This window comes from Mustela erminea, chromosome 1, assembly GCF_009829155.1.
Source record: "Mustela erminea isolate mMusErm1 chromosome 1, mMusErm1.Pri, whole genome shotgun sequence".
NCBI classification, from domain to species: Eukaryota; Metazoa; Chordata; class Mammalia; order Carnivora; family Mustelidae; genus Mustela; species Mustela erminea.
The window spans coordinates 8166448-8190407 of NC_045614.1; the positions used below are offsets into that span (position 1 = coordinate 8166448).

Sequence of the window (23960 nt, forward strand, 5' to 3'; positions counted from 1 at the left end):
GGGGGAGCTGCAGGCAGAGGGAGAAGGGAGCCTGATGCAGGGCTCCAGCCAGGACTCTGGGATCATGACCTGAGCCTAAGGCAGACACTTAACTGACTGAGCCACCCAGGCGCCCCCAGACCTAGTATCTCCTGTGTTTAACTTAACTTCCTCCAGGAGAGCTTTTATATTTTGTGTTCCTGTGTTGTGGGTAATCTTGACGTTGTTACTAGTTATAAAGATAACATTGTCTTTTAGAGGTACTTCATAACTGAGGCATTTGTGAAAGTGGGAAAGTCCTCGTTTCTCAGATTGAGATCCTGAGTCAGGGATGATATCCTCTAGGGTCTGAAAGAATGTTTCTCACCCTCGATGGTCAAGGAGCACTGACGTGGGCCCGAAAACGTGGGTTCTGGATTCAGCTGACCCTGGTTTTGTTCGTTCCCCAAGGCTGCCATGCCACACGTGATGCCTTAAAACAAAAGGAATGTATTTTCTTACAGTTTGAGGCCAGAAATCTGAAATCAAGGTGTTGTGAGGGTCCCTACTCCTTCCAGAGGCCCTGGAGGAGAATGTCTTCTCACCTCTAACAGCTTCCTGTGGATCTTGGGCCTTGATTGGCTTTTGTTAACAGAACTCCCTTCTCTGTCTCTGTCTTCACACAGCCTCCCCACTGTGTCTCTGTGTCTTTTCTGTAAGGACACCTGTGATTGGATTTAGGACTCGCTCTAAATCCAGAAAGATTTTATCTTTGAGAGCCTTAATTACATCTGCAAAGACCCTTTTTTCCAGATAAGCCACTTTCGCAGGCTCAGGCTTGGGGGGTTGAGGCTTGGGCACACTTTCTTAGGGTCTACTACGAGGACTAGATCACTGCCCTACTAGTATCTGTGAGTCTTTGTGCCTCAGTTTGTTTATCGGTAGAATGGGGGAGATGGCGGGACACTGTGACATAGTGTGTGTTTGCTCAGTAAGCTAATACTCTTTTGGGGGTAGCACCTGCTGCCTAAAAGGCTGGGGCTGGCAATGACCTCAGACTTGGCTGGGTCACGGCACAGGGTGAGGCATCACCTGTCCCTGAGCAGGAGGCATGGAGAGCAGGGCGCACTGGACGGGATCGCTGTGAAGTATGCTGGGGGAGTGTGGAGTACCAGGGCTGAGTTGTGGGGATACACCATGCTCCTGGATCTAAGAGCAGCCCCGGCCCGCCGGGTGGAGAGTGCGAGCCCGTAGTCCCTTGGAGAAAGTCAGAGATGGTCCAGCCACTGTGGGCATGTGCGGGGATTGGGGCGGCTGGGTGGCTCAGAGGCACTTGGGGCGTACTTAGAGCTTTGGGCCTTGTCCTGGGATGACCTTCCTTCCCTGGCCTCCGCATTTTCCAGTCTGCACCCTTCTGGGTCGTGAGTACTTTGGCCCGATGAGAAGGTGGCCTGACCTCTGTTCTGCCCACCAGTGCCTGGTGGCACTATGTGGGATCCCAGATCCCTGGGATTCCAATCTGGGTGTGGGCAGGGACAGGGAGGTCGGCCAGGACACGCATCTCCCTGTACCTCACGCGGGAGGTGGGCTGGAGGCGTGCTTGGGTGCTGGCGAGGGTTTCTGAGCGCGAAGCCTCACTGGCGTGGGTCACCGGCTAGCATGGGTCACTGGCTGTGCGGACTTGAATGGGCCACTCCACCTCCCTGAGCCTGTTCGTCACCTCCCTTTGCACCCCCCTGCGCGCTGCCTCGCTTTCCTCCTCGGCAACGGGAATGATACCACTCGGGGCCCAGAAATGTGGGTGAAGTGGACCATGGGAGCGTGGAGCTGGGGTGCCTGCTGGTCAGCCGTGCATATTGTGTAGACGTTGCCGACGACGGTGTGGGTATTGGTTCTGAGTGACCAAGAGCCTTCTCCAGGAGGGAGCCTCTTGGCTGCAGGGCCGTCCGTCCAGCTGCTGCCTCGCACCCCCAGCAGATGGAAGAGGGACCCCGGGGCTGTGACTGCCGCCTCAGCCAGGGGTGCGGGGGCGGGTGCTAGGGAGATTGGGGAGATGGGTCTGGGTAGCAGGCATGCAACCCTGTCCCTTGACATCTACACCCTCCCATGTGAGAAAGATGACAGCTGCAGAAGGCCCTGTCCCGGTCACCCCGCAGGGAACGATAACCCTCCCCGCCCCTGCTCGCCGATTGATGGCCCGTGTCCATGGCAGTGGCTAAATGGCAGCTACCAAAACCGGGCCGTTTTCCCTGGGCAGAGGTGCGGGCATCCCGGGCCTTGAGGAAGCTTTGGCACGGCCGCTGGAGTTCTTGGACGCAGGGAGCCCTCCCTTGGAGAGGAGGCAGCTTCTCGGGAAGCCCGTTGCGGGCCGGCCATGGCAGAGAGCAGAACACTCTCGATTCCTCAGGCCCACGGTGTCCTTTCTGGAGATGACTGTGTCACTTTTTTTCTTGGTCAGTGCGAGTCGGTTTGCCTGGTTCTGATAGGGGCTCCGTTTCAGTTTGTGGGGGGCATGCCAGGGCGTGGAAACCCCAGAGGAAAAAACCCTTTGTGAAAGCAGGGTTGAGGGCCGGCCTGCTGCCGTAGACCCGGGAGCTCTTGGGACTTCCTCCAGTCACAGTCGTGTGGTACCCCCCTGGCAGCAGGGGGAGGGGGAGCCGAAGAGTTTGTCCACTCTAAGACCTTCAGTGTCCGGCTGGGGTGACGCCTCATTCCCACTCCAGGGGTGCCTGTAACGTGCTCCTTCCTGCTGTCATTTTCCTGAGCATTTACTGGGTACCAGGCTCTGTGGGACCCGGTGTGGACAGACTCAAATGTTGGACCTTGGGGACAGCTGGGGAGAGGATAAAAACATAAATTAGGGCCTATGGGCCGACGATGGTCTGTGAGCCAGAGCAGGCCGTTGCCTCTGTTTCAACCACTAAAGGGAGCTTTGTATGTTTCTGAAGGGTCTATTAAAAAAGCCCCGAGAACTGAAGTAAGAATATTTAACTGACACACTTGGGTCTTGAAAAACCAAAACTGACTTGCTGGCCCTTGACAGAAAAAGCTTGTGGACCCCTGAGATAAATGAACGAAGCAGGCAGGAGGAGAGGGGGATACGGTGGGAACATGGTCCCAGCCCGGCTCGCCAGAACTGCCACGGCTTTTTTTTTTTTATTAAGATTATTTATTTATTTATTTGACAGAGCCATCACAAGCAGGCAGAGAGAGGGGGGAAGCAGGCTCCCTGCTGAGCAGAGAGCCCGATATGGGGCTCGATCCCAGGACCCCGAGACCATGGCTGGAGCCCAAGGCAGAGGCCCAACCCACTGAGCCCACCCAGGCGCCCCATGCCACAGCTTTTAAGAGAAACTGAAAAGCCTTTCTTTGTGTCCATCTGTTTGTTTTGATTGTGAAGTGTCCTGATCACTCAGGCCAGATAGACTATACTTTCCGGACTCTCTGGGCCAGTTAGCCTGACGGTGTGGCTATGGCTGTGTGTTAGTGCTTCGAATAGTACCAGGAGGTCTGGGACACCGCTTCCATTGTATTGGTGGAAAAACAGTGGAGAGGGCTTGACCAGGTGGCATGGCTGGTCCTGCAGGGGAGCTGGCTCTCAAGGTCACAGCTGTGGGACCTGCTCTTTGTTACACTGCAGGGTGGTTTGGTGGAAAGTGGTCAGGATTCCATTTATTCATGCAGAACGGAGATCCAGAGGCAGTGGCTCTAGCAACATTTTATTGTGCTGTCACGGCGGAGAGGTGGCAGATCTGGGCTGGTGTAGACACTTTGCTTTAGGAATTCCTTGGGTGCAAGTCCTTCCAGCTAACCCCCGCGCCCTGCCACCATTTCTAGGGTGAGGTCCTGTCCCTGTGGAGCAACGTGGCAGCTGGAGTCCAGCTATTACTCTGGTGTCCAGACAGCAGGACAGAGGAAGGGACAAAGGTGCCAAACACATGGGCCAGGTGTCTGTTAAGAAAAGTGTCCAGAGGCTGGCCCTGGGCTCTTCTGCTTTCATCCCCTTGGCTAGAATGCAGTTGCGGAGCCGCCCCTAGCTGCAAGAGAGGCTGGGAAATGTAGTCTGTCGCCTGTTGGCGCGGTCCACGGGCTCAGCGCAGCTAATTTCAGGGCTTCTCTTTCTGGAGGAGAGAGGACAGATGCTGGGCGACGATCAGTCACCGTGGTCACAGTAGGTGGGATGTGGACATAGCCAGGGTTGGGAAGGGCGTTTCTGGTTTATGGAGGGTTCAAGTGGGGATGGGGGACAGCAGCCTGGTGTGGGGCCAGGGGGTCTCTCTGAAGAATGGAGGAGCCAAAGGTGGGGTAGCGAGGTGAGGTCCAAGTGACGTTTTACAAACGACAGGGCCTTTTGGTGTGCGTGATCAGGAGCTGCCCGCCATTTCCGAAGACCACTGTGGCAGCAGGTTACAGTGCATGGGAGCAGGGCGAGAGAGGCCTGTGGAAGCTTCCAGACTAGGGAATGCAATAGGAATGTAACCGAATAGTCTCACCTTAGCCTGCCCCAAAAGTGTGTCAGAGGCCCGGAAGTTGTATTATGGAACAGAAGATGAGCTCCGCCCAGGGCGAAGGCCATGACCCGCGGCCAGGGTTGTGAATGGCCTGCCCTCGGGTTTGCTTCCCCCTATGTGGTTAAACCAGAAGTAGACCACCTGCTATTTTTTAAATTGTGTGATTTCACATCAAAATCTGACTTTGTACTTATAAAAACTCAGAAGGGCTGGTGACCCCGGGCCTCCGTGCCCCGAGGTGTAGCTGAACAGTGCTGCCCCCTTTGGAAGGGGCCTGCTGCCCTGATTTGCCCGAAGTCCCCTTCCTGCTTGTCACTGCCCCAGCACGGAGGCTCTGTGCCAGGAGCCATTTGTCCTTCCACTTGCAGTGGTTTGTTTCTTAAAATAGAGAGGCATTTCTGTGAACCCAGGCTGCCCTCGGGTGTGGGAAAATGTTCCTTACCCGGCACCCTCCTTCGGCCCCTGGCCCCTTCCTCTGGGCATCTGACTTGGAACCCTATGGAGGTGGGGGGCTGTTGCCTCGGGTCTGAAGCTGGTCTGCTCTTCCAGGCCCAGGTCCTGCCCGCTGCCCACCTCCCAGCCCCCCTTCCTCCTCTCTACCTGACCAAAGCCCCTCAGTGGCCATTTGGAAACCCAGAAGTTCTGAAAGACTGGCTTGCTGCTCCTTTGACAGCAAAACCTAACCTGACCCAAACGCTTCGGGTGGTGGACTCCCGCCTGAGCTGCCACGTGGGGCCCTTTACGATCCCTGTGCACCCGGTTTAGTCCGACCAACACCGTTTGGGCTTGTAGGGGCCCCGCGTCGGAGATCACAGGTGCAAAGTGGCCAGCGCCACGAGCCGCGCCTGGAGTGAGCGCGCCGCATCGCTGGTCGCGGTCTGGGCACGGTGGGTGGGAAGGGCCTTTGGGTAGAAGGAGAATGGCGGGAACTCAGGGCTGATGTGAGGTGCAGGACATCTGAGCGGGTCGGATGTAGCAGAGTGGGAGAGACTGGGGAACCTCCCCCGGCGGGTGCCATTCCTTTCCCGGGGAGCCAGACCGGGGACAGACTCGCTGCTCCCGGTGGAGAGTGGAGGCTGGAAGGGCTTCGGGCAGCTCTGAGACAGTCTCTTTCTCTCTCTCTTTTTTTAAAGATTTGTTTAGTGGGGCGCCTGGGTGGCTCAGTCATTAAGCATCTGCCTTCACCTCAGGTCATGATCCCCGAGTCCTGGGATCAAGCCCCACGTCTGGCTCCCTGCTCAGCGCGAAACCTGCTTCTCTCTCTGCTACTCCCTCTGCTTGTGTTCCCTCTCTTGCGCATGCTCTCTCTCTAATAAATAAAATCTTTAAAAAAAAAAAAAAGACTTATTTATTTATTTGACAGAGAGAGAGAGAGCACAAGCAGGGGGATTGGCAGACAGAGGGAGAGGGAGAAGCAGGCTTCCCCCCAAACAGGAAGCCCAATGAGGGGCTTGATCCCAGGACCCTGTGATCATGACTTGAGCTGAGGGCAGACGCTTAACCAACTAAGCCACCGAGCCGTCCCTAGACACGTCTGTTAATCTGAAGTCCTTAAGGGTCCCTGGGGGGTCCCATGATGCCCTAAAATTGCATGCAGTTTTGCAGAAGTCTAGAGGGACAAGAGTCAGTGGCTGTGACCTTGAACCAGCCTCCTTGACACAAAGGAGAAAGGGGGTGACAGTGGCAGCTCTCTGGCGGGAACACATGTCAGCTTCTTCGTGGTGTGTCTACCTGATGGACATGAATGCGGTGTTGCTGATGGTTCTCTGTTTGTGTTTCTGGGGAAAGGCTTCCCATTTGGATCTTCGCCCTGACAGATCTCTGACACCAGAAAGGCTGAGAGTCATTGGAGGTTAGTCCTGGATTGGGAGTGAAGTGGATGGCTCTGGCTTCTGAGGAGTGGGGTGGTTGGTGGGAGAGGCTGGGGTCCTGGGTCTGTTGGGCTGGGGTGCGGCTCTGATCGGCCAGGACCAAGAGGTCAGCAGTCTGTCAGAGTGAGCCAGAGCAAAGGGGAGGTTACTGGGTTTCTGGTCAGGAGGGGCAGCCCCCTTGGAGGGCTGGGGGAGGGGACCCAGCCAGCTGGCAGTGGTGGGGGGCGGGGTGGTGGAGTCTCCAGGAGAGGGGAGGAGGGGAGGATGCACCTCGCCCAAGGCCCCCAGGGCCTAGCCACAGTTCTTTGAAGATGGAGAGACCTGACCTTCCCTCCATCCAACCACAAGCACGAACTGGGCGGGGGACTTGCTGTCTTTTTATGGTGGAAGGTTACCTCGCGTCTACCTTTAGACCGCTGGCAAGAGCGCACTGAGCGTCTGCTGTGTGCCAGTTCCTGTTTTAGGAGCTGCGGATTCCGTGACGCCCAAGCCGGGCTCATGCTCCCGCAGTTGCCGGCCTGGGGGCGGTTGTGTGACAGGAGCTAAGTCCGCAGTCACCTAAACACGTTGTGCTTAGTGGTCTGTGTCCTCCAGAAGACAGTGAAGGCGGCAGAGGCTTGAAAATGCTGGGGAGGGCGAGGGGGCGGTGGGGCTCGGCAGGGTGGCCCCCCGGCTCGGGTGGGGCGGCAGAGCCTGTGGGAGAAGAGCAGGTGAGGCCCGAGGAGGGCCTAGGGGGGGCCTAGGTCTGGCTCCACACCTTGGCGTGACATCTCTGTGCCCGTTTCCTCTACTGCTGTAAAATGGGCTTCTTTTTTTTTTTTTTTTTTAAAGGTTTTATTTATTTATTTGACAGACAGAGATCACAAGTAGGCAGAGAGACAGGCAGAGAGAGAGGAGGAAGCAGGCTCCCTGCTGAGCAGAGAGCCCGATGCGGGACTTGATCCCGGGACCCCGAGATCATGACCTGAGCTGAAGGCAGCAGCTTAACCCACTGAGCCACCCAGGCGCCCCTAAAATGGCCTTCTTGATGGCACCTACCTTGGAGGGCTGGTGTGACTTAGTAGGAAGGCTTAAGATCGAGGCTGCCACCAGGCAAGCCCAGATGTTACTGGAGCAGGATGCTGGGGGTGAGTGTAGGGGGCCCCCAAGGGGTTCCACGGTGTCTCTTCCAAGAGTGGTGGGGAGGGAGGTGACACCTGTGGCTGTCTGGGCTCCAGCCCAGCTCCAAACCCCTGTCCTTTCCTCGAAGGGTGATCCCTGGCTAATGACTCCGACTCCTAGATCTCCGCTTCCTTGTGGGTGGGGAGGCTTCGATGAGGGGCTTAGCTGGTGGCAGGTGACCCAGGTGCTGGGGGACATCTGTGGGTGGCCTGGAGGCATAGCTCTGCACAAGCCAGGCACCCTTCTCCACCCCGCTGTGGGGGACGTGGCCCAGGAGCCAGCCTGCGGAGCGTGGCAGCTGAGGAGCTGAGCGTGGGGGCGGGAGGCCCCTGGCCAGAGGGTTGAGATAGAAAGGAGGGAGCTCCTGGGGACCAGGGGGCTGTGGCTCTGGGGGTGCCTGGGCTCTGCAGCATCCCTGGGTCGGTGGTCCTGCCCTCTCAGCGCTCCCCAGCTGGAATGAATGTTCTCCCTTCCCTCTCCGGGACTGCAGCAGCTCTGTCTGGGTCCGAAGCTGCTGGAGGTCATGAGGAGTAAAGGCGGTGGAGTCTTACCTTGATGTGACCTTGTGACTCTGGCCAGGCAAGGGCAGTTCAGCTGCCGGTTCCTCTGGGATGATGGAGGCCGGCTTGGAGGTTGATGTGAGCCCAGCGCACAGCAGAGGAATAACACACAGAGTCTAAACCTGCCTCGTTGTCCAGAAGGGAAGATGTGTCCCAGGTGTGGGTGGCCAGGTGCCTGGCGATCAGAAAACCCGGAGACCTCGAGGCCTGGGAGGGGCCCACCGTGGCCTTGAGATCCTGCCTGGCCGTGCCTGGTCCCCCGTGACTCCGGAGGGCCCCCCGGCCCCCATGGGCGTCCGCCTTCCCGCTCCCTCACTTCAGGGACTTGCTTGGGAGGCTTCAGGACTCAGGGTCGCAGGCGCGGCGTGGGCTGGGGCTGCTGGCACCTTCGCACCCGCCCCGAGAGACCCTGTCACCTGCTCTGGCTCTTGGTTGAAGAATCTGGAGTTCCGGGCTTTCCCTGCCCCCTTCCCTTTGTTTCCCGAAAGCCAGTTCCATGAAGGAAATTGAGACCAGGCTTCCCCCAGGCCCGAGGGAGCTGGATCTGGAACTCTGTGGTCTCGTGACACTCTCGATGACTTGTTTTAATTGTTGTTCCATCAACCCCCACAGAGGCCCAAACGTCGGGTGGTTCTGTTGCGGCCCGTGAAAGTGCCACCCGAGGCCGGACCCAGAACGTGTCCCCCCCGCCTCTGGGTGCTTTTTGTTCTGCCAGGCAGGGCCTTCTCAGAAACAGGTCCAGACTGGTTTGCGGGAGGGGGCTCTGCCTCCTCCCTGCCCCCACTCCTTGCACGGAGAGAGGGAACCCCCTTTTATTCCCTCTTTTTGTGTGTCTCCTTCAAGCAATTCATCACCCACAGCTTTGGCAAGAGCGGGTCTGGGCTGTTTTTCTTTAAGATTGTTGGCGGGTTTGCTTCCCTGCTAATTGTGTTCGTGTGGCGGGGGTTCGTCTGCGCTGGCTGTGTTACACACGGCAGAGTGGACTGGTTTCACGTCCGGAAACCCGCCTGACGCCGCGGGTGTGGGTGACCGCGGGTGTGGGTGACGCTCCAGGTGAGGACAGTTGGGGGCAGGGCTGGCAGGTCAGTGCTCGTGATCCCCTCCAGGGGGCATGTGAATAAGGAATCCCAGGCAGTGGGGGAGGAGGGGGGGGCTCTCTTGCAGACCTGAGAGGGACATTCCAGAAACTTGGCCATGTTCTTCCTTGAGCTGGAGGGGAAGGCAGAGGCTGACTGGAGTTTCCAGACCTGCCTTGCGCCCGGGAGGGGTCCCCCACAGAACCCGGCTCTGCTGCCAGCGCTCTGTGTGACCAGCGGGTGGAGTCCTGAGTGTTGGATGGGCCCCCCGGATGGGGGGACACCGGCAGGATGCCTGGCTCTGATGCCCCTTACCCCCTGCCCACATCCCCCGGTTATCCGCGAGGCCTGCTATAGCGGATGTTCGCTGAGCTCGAGCACGACCATGTGCTGGGCAGGCGGGCTCCGTGCCAGGCGCTGTGCGTTCATTGATCGGCCTCTCCGTGAGAGCAGCCCCAACGGGCCGGCTGGCTGCCGCGTGCGCTTGGCACAGGGGTGCTGGGCGGAGCAGTGAGCGCGGGGCCGGGGGTGGGGGGGAGTGGGGGCCAGCCCATTCTCTGTTCCCCCAGCCACACACATCCTGTAGGGAGCTGAGTAGCCACAGCCCCTCCCCTGGTTTATAGGCGAGGAACCAGAGGCATTGGGGGCAGGGAGCCGCTGGGATGCCAGCCTGGTTTGGCTCCAGCACCCCCACCTAGCCGAGCTGCCTTTCCCGAGCATCCGTGCCCTAAAGGAGACTGCACAGTGCGTGGGGGAGGTGCCCACCTGCCCCTCCTGGTCCTTGTGCTGTGTAGGAGAAGTGGCCCCCGGGGACTCCTCTGGGGCCCAGAGCCAGTCTTTCCTCATTCCTGCCTCGTTGCTGATTCTGTCCAGGGCTGAGGCATCCTCTGTCCCCTCTCGCCTGTGCCTCATCTGGAGTCCCATTCAGTGAGGCTGCCTGAGGGCAGGGGCCCTGGCGGCCTCGCACTCGCCCAGCCCCCGTGCTGTGCTGCGGTATCATCCTCCCTCGTCCTTCTCTGCTGAGGCTGCCCCTGCCCCATGGTCCTGCCTGTCCCTGTGCAGCCTCTCTGGAGCCACTCCGGTCTGCATGTCAAGGGCCCTCCGCCAGCCCCAGGGCAGAACCCCCAGGAACCGCATTCCCGCCCCTCAGCCGTGGTGGGCTGCGCTCCCTGGGTTGAGCATGCTGGCCCTGACCTTGACGGGGGCCAAAAGGTGCAGTGTACTCCCCACTTTGAAGGTCGCCCCCACCCCCCACTGCCCGGGGTCCTCTTGTTGCCCATTGACATGCCTCGTTCCAGCCCTGCCTCCCAGGCCTCCCCACGTGTCCCCTCTGCCAAAGGCCTCCCCTGCCAAGCTTGGTCCTCTGAGAGCACTGCCCACCCAGCTCCTGCTGTTGCGGGGGGTGCAGACCCTTAGTGACCCCTCACAGCCATAGGAGGCAAGCTCCATTGCCTTCCCTCGGGGATGGCCCCTGCCGTCAACCAGCCAGGGCCTAGAGCCCCTATCCTTCCGGGTGGATGCTGGGGTGGGGCTTGGCTCTTTCATAAGATAGGGGTCCCCGGGCTAAGCTCCTCTGAGCACGTCCTGTCTGTGCCTCAGTTTCCTCTCTTGAAAGGACCGTGGTCTGGAGCTGTGAGCAAGGCACCCAGCAGCCTTAGGTGTTTATCCAGTAGTGGGTGCGTCCCAGCTTCCGGGTCTCAGACGGAGGAGCCCAGGGGCTGGGGCTGCTGGTTCTGTTGCCTAACCGCCCCCCCCCCAATACTTACCGGCTAAGCCCGAACTTTCAGGGGCCAGGGAACCCTGGCGCACATCTGCTGTCCCTTTTGTGGCTCACAAAGCCCGGGGCGGCGCAGCTGATTAGCATGGATGGGGAGACATTTGCATGTAATAGCTCCCGCCTGGTCCCCCTAGGACTCTTTTCTGAAAAGCCAAGCTCTTTCTTTGTCTGCTCCTTCTTCTCTTGGGGTTGCCCTTCCGCACACCCCACAATTCAACTCCTCTTTGGGCTCCATCCTGCCGGGTCTGGAGGTGGGGCTGGCCTCCCCTGCCCCCCCCCCCACACCAGCCCAGCCACAGGCGAGCCCTTTGCGGGGAGCCCCCTTGCAGGGCTCTGACCTCGAGGAGCTGTCGCTGGTCCATGGGGTCTGGGGTCTGGGGCTGCTAGCGCGGGGGCCCTTCTGCAGCCTGGGTCAGCCCGGGCGGTGGGATAGGGGGGATTGTGGGGGGTGGCTGGCGGCTCACGTTCCCCGGGGTGCTGCCGCGACTGTGACGGGCAGCTCTCGGTCAGACCCAGTAGGAGCCCGGGAGGCCTGTGGCCCTGGTGGTGCTGGGGCCAGGGGGAACCTTGCTTCCCCTTGTGCGAGCAGGAAACCCCCTGGGTGGTTGCCTCTCGGGTCAGGGGCTTTTCCATCTACCCCCACCCCCAACCCCATCCGAGTCTGTCCCCAGTGTCCTGTCACCTGTTGCTGGGTAGTTCGGGAAGTGTCCTCCTCAGAGACTTGTGTTCTCAGGGCCCCTCCTGAAGGACACCTGCTGCTTGTGGTTTCCAGGCTGCCCTCCACGCTGCCCACCCCGCCACCCAGTACGAGCCTCATTGTGCCCCTGGAGGGGGCTCGCTGTTGGGTTCTTGTGACTCTTCTCAAAGGAATGAACACACTGTGCGACCCCATCCCTGCTTTAGAAAATAACCCGTCGCTGATAGAAATAAGGGCCCCTGTCTGGTCTCCTCCTAGGGAGGTAACGGGGAGGGAGGTGCTTTCCATCCACTTGGGGCCCCTTTAGAAGGGGCCTAAATTTAGACCCATCCAGGAGCTTTCGAGGCCTAAACCGAAGACCTTCCCAAGCACCAGGTGAAGCTGGCCCCCGCTCTGCCTTGGCCAGATGACTGCTCCTGTGTCCTGGAGGAGCACTTAGTCGAGCTGGTCCAGTGGCCGGATGGGGGCTGGGGGGCATAAGGCCAGAATTCTGTCTGGGGCTCCACTCTCTGCCTTGGGCCAGAAAGCCTTGGGGACATGGCAGCAACGGTGGGTGTTTTGGGCCAGTAACACCTACTGTGTACCCATGGGTATCGGGCTGGATATGAAGTGGGTATTAGTCCCCAGGACAGTAGGGAGCCGTGGGAACTTGCCTCTCGCCTGGGGCTGGGGGGGAGGGGGAGGCTCTGGGTAGCAGAGCCCAGATTCTGACCTGGTTCTGATGCGAGCTGGAGTTCTGGGAAATGTGCCTCACTATGTGGCCTCCCTGATGCGGGGAGAAGGGCTTCCCTGGGTGACAGCTGCTTGGAATGCATCCCTGCTGTGGGGTCAGTGCTCCTCCTCCCGTCACACGGGGAGGGGTGTGGGTGCTACTCTGCTCCAGCCGAGAGCCGTCGCTGAGAAGTCCATGCCGTCCAGCTGCCTACCTTAGAGGGACCCTTCAGTCACAGGCCCTTCCCCCCCACCGCCCCTGGCCCTCTAGCAGGTTGAGGGAGGTGCATGGTCACACTTGCTCACTCTGGGACACCCCAGATGCCTTGAGCAGGTGCCAGACCTCACCTGCCGTCACGATTGCTTTGTCTGGTTATCTCTTTGCACAGGGTAGAACTCAAACGGCTCAGGAGGGTGGAACCTGGAAAGTCCTCTTCCTCCCTCCTGGTCCTGGCCCGCGCCCCACATCCCCTGTCGTCTTCCGGTGTGACCTTCCTGCCTGGATTTTCCCGCGGCAGTCTCTCCCTGGGAATCCACTGTGCCCGAAGTTCTGCGTGGTTAAGCCACGGGAGAGGAAAGGGGCATGGTGCCAAGGCCGTCTGCCTTCCAGAGGCAGCCACGAAGCCATTCTGTCGGTGTTTCTTTCCAGAAAAGTCCCCAGACCTGCAGTGTGTGTGCTTGTCCGACCCACCCCCCCGTTTTGTACCCGTGGCACCTGGATGTTTGCCAGCCCTCACGGTGCCCCCCTGCACCCCCCCGCTTTCTACTGGCTGCACCTTCCTTCCCCCATTCAGCGGGCAGTTTGGTTTTCAGCTGCTTTGGACAGTCCCGGGTCTGGGTTTATCTTCGCAGACACTGGCAAGTGGAGTTCCAGGATAAGGCCCCTGAATGGCTGGCGGCGGGGTTCTGGGTGGGGAGGCCCTGACAGATGCCCTGGGAAGAGATGCACGAGACAGTCTGTTCCCCCGCTGCGCCCCCCGCGGCCGGGCCAGGCCAGAGGAGCCCAGGGTGACCTCCTGGTCCTCAGACACCCCGGGGCCGGCAGCTGTGTGGAGCGTCTCCTGGGACAGCACCGGAGGAGCGGGCTTAGGTTACTTGGCCGAGAGGGAGGCCAGGCCGGCCCGGCTTAGGCTTCCCGGGGTCGGGTTCTCTTCTGAGACTGGTACGGGTCTGCTGAAGCGTGGAGTGGCTGCTCCGGCTACTGCGTACTTGGTGCCGTGCTGTCCCCAACGTCTTCTCGCGGAAGCTGGGCCGCAGGGAGGGCGTCTTATCCACTTGTGAGCCCCCCTTCCCGGATGAGGCCCCTGAGGTCGAGAGTGAAGGCAGTCAGGGTTCCACACCGGTCATGTCCTGCCCCCCCGGGGGCTGCGTCACTATCACCATTTGAAGATGAGGAGCGAAGGGCCACAGTCACACAGCCGGAGAGTAGCAAGTTTGGCCCCGAACCCTGGTCTTCCTCGATCCCCATCATTTCTTTTCATTTTGATTCTTTGCAATTTATTTATTTATTTACTTACTTACTTATTCTGTTCAATTAGCCAGCAAAGAGTACATCATTAGTTTTTTTGTGTCGTGTTCAACGAGTCATTCGTTGAGCCGAGAGTGACCTCCTTCCTCTCCTGGCCACGGGGATGCCACACCACACAGGGATGGGGTGGGGGGAAGCTTCTGGTGCCCACAGTTTGGAAACTCGGTTCCTGCCGCCAGGCACGGGGCGCCTCTGGGAGACGGGGCCCTTCCAGGAAGGTGAGCCCTGCATCACCCAGTGCCTGCCTCGGCCAGGGTGTCGCCTACTCCCCGAGGCAGGCTGAGATCTGCCTATACCCCATGTGCACGTGTATCAGAGCCCCCTCCCTGAGTTCTTCTGGTCCCTCTTACCCTCTCTTCTCCGTGCTGGGCCATTGGCCTCCCGCTGGCACCCGGGAGTGCTGGAAGGCTGGGGGCCCCCGGGCCGGACGGGAGCTGATGGCCCCAAGCAGGGTGGGCTGAGGAAAGCACCTTGACTTTCCTGCACTTCGCCCTCCTTTTCACCTACCCGGCTTTACGGCGGGATCTTTCCCCTGCAAGGTGCACGGCCTGTCTTGTGTGTGGTGGCAGGAGGTGATCTAGCCAAAGACCTCACGTTTGGACAAGCAGTTCACCCCCCCAACCCCCCCCCCGGCCCCAAGTCTGCCAAGATAAATAGCTTTAATTAGTGCTCGTTTGATGGCTGTGATAGTTTCCCCGCTAGAGAGGCTGGGACTTGGAATGTGGCCCGTTGCCCCCTGAGCTGGTGACGGCTTGTCCGTCTCCTCGGCCTCCGTTCTCCATGCCGCAGCCTCCCTCGTCTGGCGTGAGGATGGAAGATTCCACGGGGCGAGAGTATAACTCCAGGTCTTTTTCCTTGTTCCACTGGGTCCCTCTGACCCAGGTCTGACCAGCCTGAAGGACCCAGTGACCCTCTGTGTGTCCCATCACTGCTTGTTCCACAGGAAGGGGGAGGCGGAGGAGGGCAGAGTGGGCAGGAAATTTACTGTGTGGGCGCCCAGTGCCCAGCGTCTTCGAGTGCTTAAGTAATCTTCCTGAGGCCACGTGTGCCGCTAGGGCCTGGGCACCGGGATCCCCATGCCGTCTGTCCCCTGCACTTAGGGAAGGGGCCTGGCCTCCCAGACTCCATGCCCCAGGGCCACCAGGTAGGTGAGCATCCCCCAAGGGCCCCTGGGTCTGGGCGCCGTGGCAGCCACGTGCGGACCTCTGGGCCTGTGCTTCTCTGGGCTATCAGTCGGGCAGTGGGGGGTGGGGGGAGGGCGTTAAATAAAGATTTGATCTGTGGCCGGCCGCTTGTCTGAGAGGTGCTGGAGGACCTCAAGGAGGAGGTAACAGCAACATGGGGGAAGAGAGGAAGGGCGTTCTGGATCTTGGGAGCCATGGAGGCCAGAAAGAAGTCCTGCCCATGGTCTGGGGGTGGCGAAGGCCAGTGTGGCTCGATGGGGGACGTGGAGGAGGGGCTCGTGAGCTCCGTGAGGAGTGTGTGCTTGTTCCAGAAGGCTCTGGGAAACCATGGAGAGGTCTAAGCAGGAGAAGGGCCGCAGCAGATTGGCCACATTAGACGTGACCAGGAGGTGACGGAGGCCCGGCATGTGTCCCTGGGACCATCTGGTCAGTGCCCCTGAGATAGGCGCCTGTGTGTCTGCTGCTCCCTGAATCAGCCAGCTTGTTCGAGGCCCTCCTGGCGGCCAGGCCTTGGGGTCGGCCCAGGGCTGAGGTGCTGAGCAAGGCATTTCCTTTAAGCCTAGGACTGGGGAGGCTCCTGTGCGGCAGGGTCTCCCAGCTTCTGGTGCCCAGGGAGCCATCAAGAAGAGGGTGTCCGGATTGGTTCTGTGATGGTTAGGGAGCAGGCAGCTTGTCCCCCTGCCCCAAGAGCCGCTGGCTTCCCAGCTTCCCTCATCTCCTGCCTGGCCCGCAGCTCCTCCAGCCCTGTCCCCAAGGCCGGCTCAGCACTCAGTCCCTCCAGGTGCCGCCCACGGCTGTGGGAGCGGCCGGACTCCCCAGCCTCTTGAGACCCAGATCTGCCCATCCGGCCTGGGAGTCTAGCCCAGCAGACTCCCTGGCCACAGCCAGGCTGTCTTGGGCCCCTCCTTCTGCCAGCTGGGGTCCTCTGAGGAGAAGCGGCCTCCTGGGTGTCTCCCCTGCTCTGAGTACTGACACTGCCCGCTCTGATCGCTGTGTGGGTGGGGGCCTCCGACACCAGCCGCGTGGCCCACAGTCTGCTCCATTCGGACACTGCCTGCCTGTCCGGAGACAGTGTCAGACCACCCAGGGTAAAGAGCTCGGGGCCACCAGACTGTCGCCCTCCACCCCCACCACGGGTCCAAGATGTCCCCTGAGCTCCTCACCGCCCGGCTGCAGATCTGAGCTTCCCAGGGCCCCTCCTCAGGCTCAGTGGATTTGCTGGAGCGGCTCACAGAGCTTGGAAACCGTTCCCTTCCTAGATCGGTGGTTAATGTAGACGGGATAGAACTCGGGAGCAGCCGGAGGAAGAGGGGCGTAGGGCAGGGTGTGGGGAAGGGGCGCCCCTCTCCCAGCGCCGACTCCTGCTCACCAGCCAGGAAACTCTGAGCCCCGTCCTTTGGGTTTTATCTTGATGGAGACTTTATACGCAGGAATGATTGATAAGTCCTTAGCCATTGGAGGCCTAGGAGGGGGACTGAAAGTTCCAGCCCTCTAATTACTCGGTTGGTCCCCCTGGCAACCAACCTCCATCCTTTGGGGCTTTTGGAGCGTCGCCTCATTAACATAGACTCAAGTGGTCCAGGGGGGCTTTGACAGACTCACAGGAGACCCCTTTATTGTTCTTATCAGCTCAGGCACTCCCAGAGTCCTGGGAGCTCTGTGCCAGGTGTCTGTTCAGTATAAATCACAACATGCCAGCCTCCTTTTCAGTCCCTGCCTTCCCATGTGCCTTTTTTCCTCTTGCTGGAGAATTCGTTCCCACTCCTCATCCCAGCCGCAGTCAGGTGCCGTCTCTAGGCTCCCCTGGGGCCCCTGTGCCCCGACAGCTGTGCCCGTTACTTGCGGGTCCTCGTCACCAACCCCCCCCCCCCCCCGCCCCGGCTGTCCTCACGTCCTCTGGGATGGGGAGGGTAACTCCGCCTCTCGATGTCCGGTGAGCCAGCAAGGCAGTGGGCGGAAAGGGCTCAGTGCCCAGCCTCTGCGCGGCCAGGGCTCTCGATGCACTGCTGGCTTTGTCCAAAAGTCGTGTCGGCACACGGCCGTGCTCGCTTGCATATGGTCTGCGTAGAGGTGAGTCCTAGCAGCAGGGACTCTGCGGCCTGCCAACCCCAAGTATTTACTCCTTGCTCCTTTACAGGGAAGCTGGCCGACACTTATCCCCAGGAAGCACAGGCGTGTTGTGCAGCGCCTTGGTTGGGAGCACAGACCCTGATGCCGGTCAGCTTGGCCACACATATGCTGTGTGACCTTGAGAGAGACTCTTTACCTGTCCGAGCCCTGTTTCCTCATGGATAAGTGGAGAAGTAGATGGACACAGAGGTGCTCTGAGGGGTAAAGACAGGACAGAGTGTGGCTCCTGGAGAGTGCTGGTGCAGTGTGGGATGCCAGCCCTGTCCCGGTCTCAGCGAGGGGTGGGTGGGTGCTGGGCCGGGCTCCCTGGGGCTGCTTGGAGCTACAGGGGCCTGCCTTCTTGGGGAACAAGGTGCAGGAAGGTTCTCCTACCCTGGGATTCCCATCAGCACACCATGAGCATGCTGGCCCTGTGTTTGTCCCTGGGGGTTCTGGTCCCCAGTCCCCTGGCATCGGAGCCCCAGCAGGATGCCCTGCAGCAGAGCAGGTGGGAGGCCGACCCGAGGTGCCAGGCTGGGGCCAGGAGCGGGCTGGGCCCGTCTGCGGCACGATGACTACTCCTGAGTCCATGTGTGTTTCCCGCGTACTCCTCTGTTCAGACCCTGCTTTGGGAGGAGAGCCTCTCCAGAGAAGCCAGCCTGGGAGGGGGCCCCTCCCGAGCTCTGCTGCCCGATCGTATTACTGCAGGGCAGAAACCCCAGCTCCGCTGACCTCGATCACCAGGAACCCAGCACAGCTTTGTGGCCAACAGCTCTCCCTGTGGTCACCCCCGCCGAAATCATCATAGCAGCCTTCAAAGCCCTCTCCCTCTCCCTGTCCCCCACCGCTCTGGGCCCTGTGCTCCCAGCCCCTCAGTACGCTGCCCCTGCCCATGTGATAAGGGCAGATCGGTTTTCTCATTGGGTTTCTGGAGGCGGGGCACAGAGTCACTCCTGCCTCTTCCATGGCTCACCCAGTGATGGCTGGATAAAGGGGCGACTAGAGCGGAAAGTGCCAGCCTTTGAGTTACCAGGAGCTTTCCTGGCCAACAGAGGCACTCCTGTGTGTGTGTGCGCATGCGTGTCTGTGTTGGGGGGTGGGGGGAGTGCGTACCTAATTGCCACTTCTGGGTCCATGCTCTAGACCTCTTGCCTGGGGGGAGACGCTGTCTTCCAGGACACCCCCCAATCCTGTCCCAGGGAACTGGCCAGAAGATGGGGTGTGCGTGCTAGCTCTGCTCATCCGGGCCTGGGGGACCCTGGGCAGTGAATGAGCAGAAGCCCCTTGTGGGCTGTCCCCTGGCAGGGGTAGACAGCGCCACCCCAGTCCTGTCCCGAGGGCCCATCCTAGTGAGACGGCAGAGTAGGCAAAGGGGAAAAGGCTTGTGCCAAGGCTAGGAGCTGGCCTACGGTGAGACTGTAGGGTGATGAGTGAGGGGTGTGGGTCACAAAGGGCCTTCCAGGAGCTTCGATTTCTGAGTCTTTTAAATACATGGAAGAAGGGGCGCCTGGGTGGCTCAGTCGGTTAAGCATGTGCCTTTGGCTTAGGTCATGATCCCAGGGTCCTGGATCGAGTTCCATATCAGGCTCCCTGCTCAGTGGGGAGCCTGCTGCTCCTGCTCCCTCTCTGCCTACCAGTCCGCCCACTTGTGCGCTCTCTGTCAAATAAATAAAATCTTAAATTTTTTTTTATTTTTTTAAAATAAAATTAATAAATTTTGAATAAGTAAAATTATTTTAGTATCAATTAATATAAATAAAATTGATAAAATTTTAAGAATTAATAAATTTTAAATAAATCTAAATTTAAAAAAAGATTTTATTTATTTGACAGAGAGACAGCAAGGGAGGGAACACAAGCAGGGGGAGCGGGAGAGGAGGAAGCAGGCTCCCCACCGAGCAAAGAGCCTGATGCGGGGCTCGATCCCCAGACCCTGGGATCATGACCTGCGCAGAAAGCAGACACTTTACCCACTGAGCCACCCAGGTGCCCCTAAATAATGTCTTAAATAAATAAATGGAAGAACATGGTTCAGCTTTTTTTTTTTTTCCTTTGGTTTGTCAAATAATTACCAAGCCCTTCTTGTGTTCCTGGGACTTGTCTGTGGGGTGGCGTGGCCGTGGCTCTCACAGGGGGCAGGCTCCACGGGCCACGGTTGCCTCTCCACAGTGGGACAGTTCAGGTCACTGGCTTCCCTGGACACGGCCAAGCTCCACTTGGCCACAGGTCCTCGTGGTGGCTCGCCCAGCGCCAGCTCGCAGGGGGCGCCTCGGGCAACTGGTCGGGTTGCCAGGCTGCATGGGGAACAGAGGCCCTCCTCCTCCACTTGCTGTTCCCCTGGTGCCACCGACAGATTGGCTTTATCTCCCGCCCCAGGAGGGCCGTGGAGGGCGGCACCGTGCCAGGGTCCCTTCCTGGGACCCACTTCCGGCTGCACGCGGGAGCCATGGGGAGCCCTGGGGGACGGTGGTCAGGGGGCTGGCCGCGCCTTCCTCCCAGGACGGGGGCACCTGGCTCCGGAGGGGTGAGGAGGGCTGGGCCCAGGTCTGGTGCTCAGACTACAGGACGGGAGAGCTTGGGAGCCATGAACACCAGAGGCCCTTCATGTCTGCGTTCATGCGCTGGGAGCACTTTTCTTTTTCTGTGGAGATAAAATTCACATAACATAAAAACAAATCACTTTAAAGTGTACATTTCAGGGGTATTTAGTAGATACACAGTATTGGGTGACCACCACCCTTGTCTGGTTCCAGAGCGTTTTCATCACCCCAGAGGGAAACCTTGAATCCATTAAGAGGTCCCTCCCCATTCGCCCTCCTCCCAGCCCCTGACAGCCACCAGTTTGCTTTCTGTCTCTGCGGATTAGCAGATTCTGGATGTTTCATATAAACGGAATCACATGTATGTGGCCTTTTGTGTCTGGCTTCTTTCAATCACCATAATACCTCTGAGCTTCATCCGTGTTGTCGCCCGTGTCAGGATTTCAGTTTTTTGTTTTTTGGGTTTTAAGTTTACTGCTTTATTTATTTAAAGATTAAATATTTTAATTTAATTTTATTTATTTTTATATTTTATTTTATTTATTTAAAGATTATTTAAAGTTTACTTTTTTATTTATTTAAAGATTTTATATATTTATTTGACAGAAATCACAAGTAGGCAGAGAGACAGGCAGAGAGAGAGGAGGAAGCAGGCTCTCAGCTGAGAGAGCCTGGCACGGGGCTCAATCCCAGGACCCTGAGATCATGACCTGAGCTGAAGCCAGAGGCTCAACTCACTGAGCCACGCAGGTGTCCCAACTTATTTATTCTTTTAGTAATTTCTACACTCAGCATGGGGCTCAAACCCTTGACCCCAGGTCAAAGAGCTGCTCTGTCTCCTGACTGAGCCCACCAGGCACCCTGGGACTTCATTCCTTTTTATGGGAGCATAACACCTCCGTGCGTGGGTCTGCCACATCCTGTGTGTCCGTCCTGGAGGTGACGGACATCCGAGCTGTTGCGACTTTCTGGTTCTTGTGAATAGTGCTACTTGGAATATTTGGATACGGGTGCTCGTTTGGCTGCTTCTCTCATCCTTTTGCGTACTTTTGCGTACGTACCCAGGAGTGGGGTGGCTGAGTCAAATGGTAATTTTATGTTTAACTGTTTGAAGAACCACTAGCTTCTCTTCCATAGCGGCTGTGCCATTTCACATGCCCACGTCTCTCACAGGGTGCGAGGGTTCTAGTTTTCATGTCCTTGCCAAGACTTGTAATTTCCCCTACTTGTTTTAAATTATAGCCGTCCTAGTGGGTGTGAAGTGATGTCTCCATGTGGTTTGATTTCTGTGTCCCCGATAACTCATGGTTTGAGCATCTTTTTATGTGCTTGTTAGCCAGTCCTGTATCTTATTTGGAGAAGCGTCCATTCAGGTCCTTTGCCTATTTTTAAATTGTGTTGTTTCTCTTTGGGCTGCATAAATTCTTTATATATTCAGGACACTATCCTTATCAGGCATATGATTTGTAAATTGTTTCTCCCATTCTGTAGGTAGTCTTCACTACTCTTTTTAAAGATTCTTTTTGAAAGAAAAAATTTTATGTATTTATTTGAGAGAGAGACAGTGAGAGAGAGCATGAGAGGGGAGAAGGTCAGAGGGAGCAGCAGACTCCCCGTGGAGCTGGGAGCCCGATGTGGGACTCGATCCTAGGACCCTGGGACCATGACCTGAGCCTAAGGCAGACGCTTTACGGATTGGGCTGCCCAGACGCCCTAGTTTTCACTTTCCTGATAGTGTCCTGTGATCACAAAAGTTTTTCAGTTCTGATGTTCAGTTGATCTAGTTTTGCTTTTGATGTCACCTCTAGAAGTCTTTTGCCAAATCCAAGTTCAGGAAGATTTACTCCTCTGTTTCGTCCTAGAAGTTTTACAGTTTTTAGCGCTAACGTTTAGGTCATTGATCTAGTGGAGTGAGGCTTTAGTTGTGGTGTGAGGTAGGGGTCCAGTTTCATTCTCTCTCATGTGAACTTCCAGTTGTCCGTGTACCATTTCTCAAGATGATTTTCTTCCCATCGAATGCTCCCGGCACCCTTGTTGAATGTCAGGAGGGCCTGGCCGGCTCAGTTGGTGGACTGTGGGACTCCTGACTTCGGGGTTGTGAGTTCGGGCTCCACAGTGGGTGTAGAGACTACTAAAAACAACAACAACAAAAACTTAAGGGGGGTGCCTTTGTTCTTTCTCAAGGTGGTTTTGGCTTTCTGGAGGGCCTGGGACATTCCGCCACATGCGTGCTGATGCTGGTGTCCGTACGCACAGTTCGTAGTTGTCTGTTTGATGAGCGCAAAGGCATGTTACCAACATCACGAGAATTCACTCTTGGTACTTCCCTGCTTCTTGGAAGAAAGAGAGTATGATTCTCCAGAACCACATGCTGTTGTCACGCCTGGGTCATTTCACGTTGTTACACCTGCACCCTCACGTCCCCCGCCCCCCATTGTCCTCTGTAGCTTGTGAAAAGGTTTTCATGATCTGGAACCGTCATGAGAGGACCAGAGGAAATGCTTTTGCCAAGCAGACGACACAGATGGCATGTCTGTCCTGCCGCCCCCCACTAGGACCTCGGTGGCTTATTGGTCTGTCCTGTTTCTGGTGCTGCCAAGCTTCACCATGTGGCTGGGGTTGGGGGCAGCGTGTCCTGCACTTGTTGAATGAAGGAGCGGGACTGGTGGTGGCGGCAGCTTGTGGATGCCGTGATCCCTGTGTGCTGGGCCCAGCGCCTGCCCCACCTTCAGCCCCATTTGATGGATGAGAAAACCAAGGCTCAGGGAGACGGGGTGACCTGCCCAAGTCCTACAGGGAGCAGTGCGGGTGGGGCACGGGCCCAGGCCATCTGGCTTCAGTGGCTACGCTCATAATCCAGGCGTCGCATCACTACGAGAGGGAAAGGAGTCCGGTGAAGGAACAGAGGCACCCCCAGAAATTCTTTCTTGACCCGCAGCCACCCCGCTCAGGGGTGAAGACCCACTGCCCCCCATGTAACAGAGCAGAATTGGTTCATTCTCACAAGACTCCCTCAGCGGGGCCTATAGGCGACCCAGCGCAGTGCCACCGTATGACCCAGGGCCTGGGCCCCAGGAGCTGCTTCATGAGGGAACGTCCTGGCAGAGGTGCCCCAAGGCTGGGAGGTCCTGCTTGGGCCCATGGCGCCTGGCCACCCCTTACCTTACTCTCAGCCTTGGTCCCTCCGTGCACAGCCCTCCTGTCCATTGGCCACGCGTTGTCCCGCCTTCCCCGGCCATCCCCTCTTCCTCGGCCTGGGCCATGCGGGCGGGCCCATGAGGCAGGCGCTCCCCGAGTGGGCTGTTGGGTACCCCCGAAGCATCCTGGGGGGCCGTGACGAGAGGGAGGTGGGGGGGCAGGGACACGGGGAGCCTCGCTCAGCTGGCCCTGGGAGCTGCTGGCTCATGCGCGCCTCTCTCCTCCCGCAGATGAGGACGTGTGTGTGTTCAAGTGCTCGGTGTCCCGGGAGACGGAGTGCAGCCGCGTGGGCAAGCAGTCCTTCATCATCACGCTGGGCTGCAACAGCGTCCTCATCCAGTTCGCCACGCCGAACGGTACGTGACCCTTTATCCTGCCGGCGCTTGACCCGAGGGGGACTTGGAGCCTGGTGGAACCGCGGCCCATCCCTCTGTCCCAGGTCGCCGTCACAGATGATGCCCATGCAGATCAGTGTCCGTTGTCACCGCCCGGACCATTCCGCCCCAGACCGTCCCTTGCTGAATCCTTTGGGCCCTTCTTGGCTCGGCTCATACAGCCATTCCTTCAAGAGGCCTGTCCCCGACCACCTGGCTGCCCCCCAGGGCTCATGGAGGAGCCCTTGGGGGGCTTTCTGGGACCTGGGCGTCCTAGAAGTGGAGGAGGGGGCAAGACATGGTCCCGAGGCACAGAGCCCTGTTCCGAGTGCACAGAGAAGCCACGGGAGGGTTCTAAGCAGACTCTTTTTGGGGCTGCTAGATACAGGCTTCCCGAGGAGGGCTTGGTGGTCTCCATGCTACCGCTGGTGGCTCGTGGGGGTCAGCAGTGGAGGTGACGAGGTGCCGGGAGCTGGAGAGCGCGTGAAGGTGTGGCAGCCCAGCCTGGTCACCGCCACCGATGCCCAGGAGCCCCCAGCTGTCCTGGTGCCACTGGAGGAGGAGGTGGCGGGGGAGGGGGATAGAGGAAGCAGCCAGGTGACTGACCCCCTCCCACAGAGGCATCCCCCCCGCTCTGTTCCCCTGCCTGCACAGACAGCCCCGAGTCTGCCTTTAAACCGGTCTAGGTCCTGCCAGTCTGATCCT

At 58.5% G+C, this 23960-nt stretch overlaps 2 protein-coding genes across 3 annotated transcripts in view; one reads left to right on the forward strand and one right to left on the reverse strand.

Annotated features, from left to right (window-relative positions):
* Nucleotides 1-23960, forward strand: part of CARM1 (coactivator associated arginine methyltransferase 1) — a 41664-nt gene that overhangs the window by 1858 nt on the left and 15846 nt on the right. For both annotated transcript variants that reach the window (XM_032311359.1, XM_032311348.1), the window contains exon 2: nt 23112-23237. In XM_032311359.1, the coding sequence (XP_032167250.1) occupies nt 23112-23237 (126 nt within the window). The remainder of the gene's footprint in view (nt 1-23111; nt 23238-23960) is intronic.
* Nucleotides 9145-10061, reverse strand: LOC116572395. The gene is given in 2 exon segments (XM_032311413.1): nt 9145-9683; nt 9686-10061. Coding segments are annotated over 2 exon segments (915 nt in total).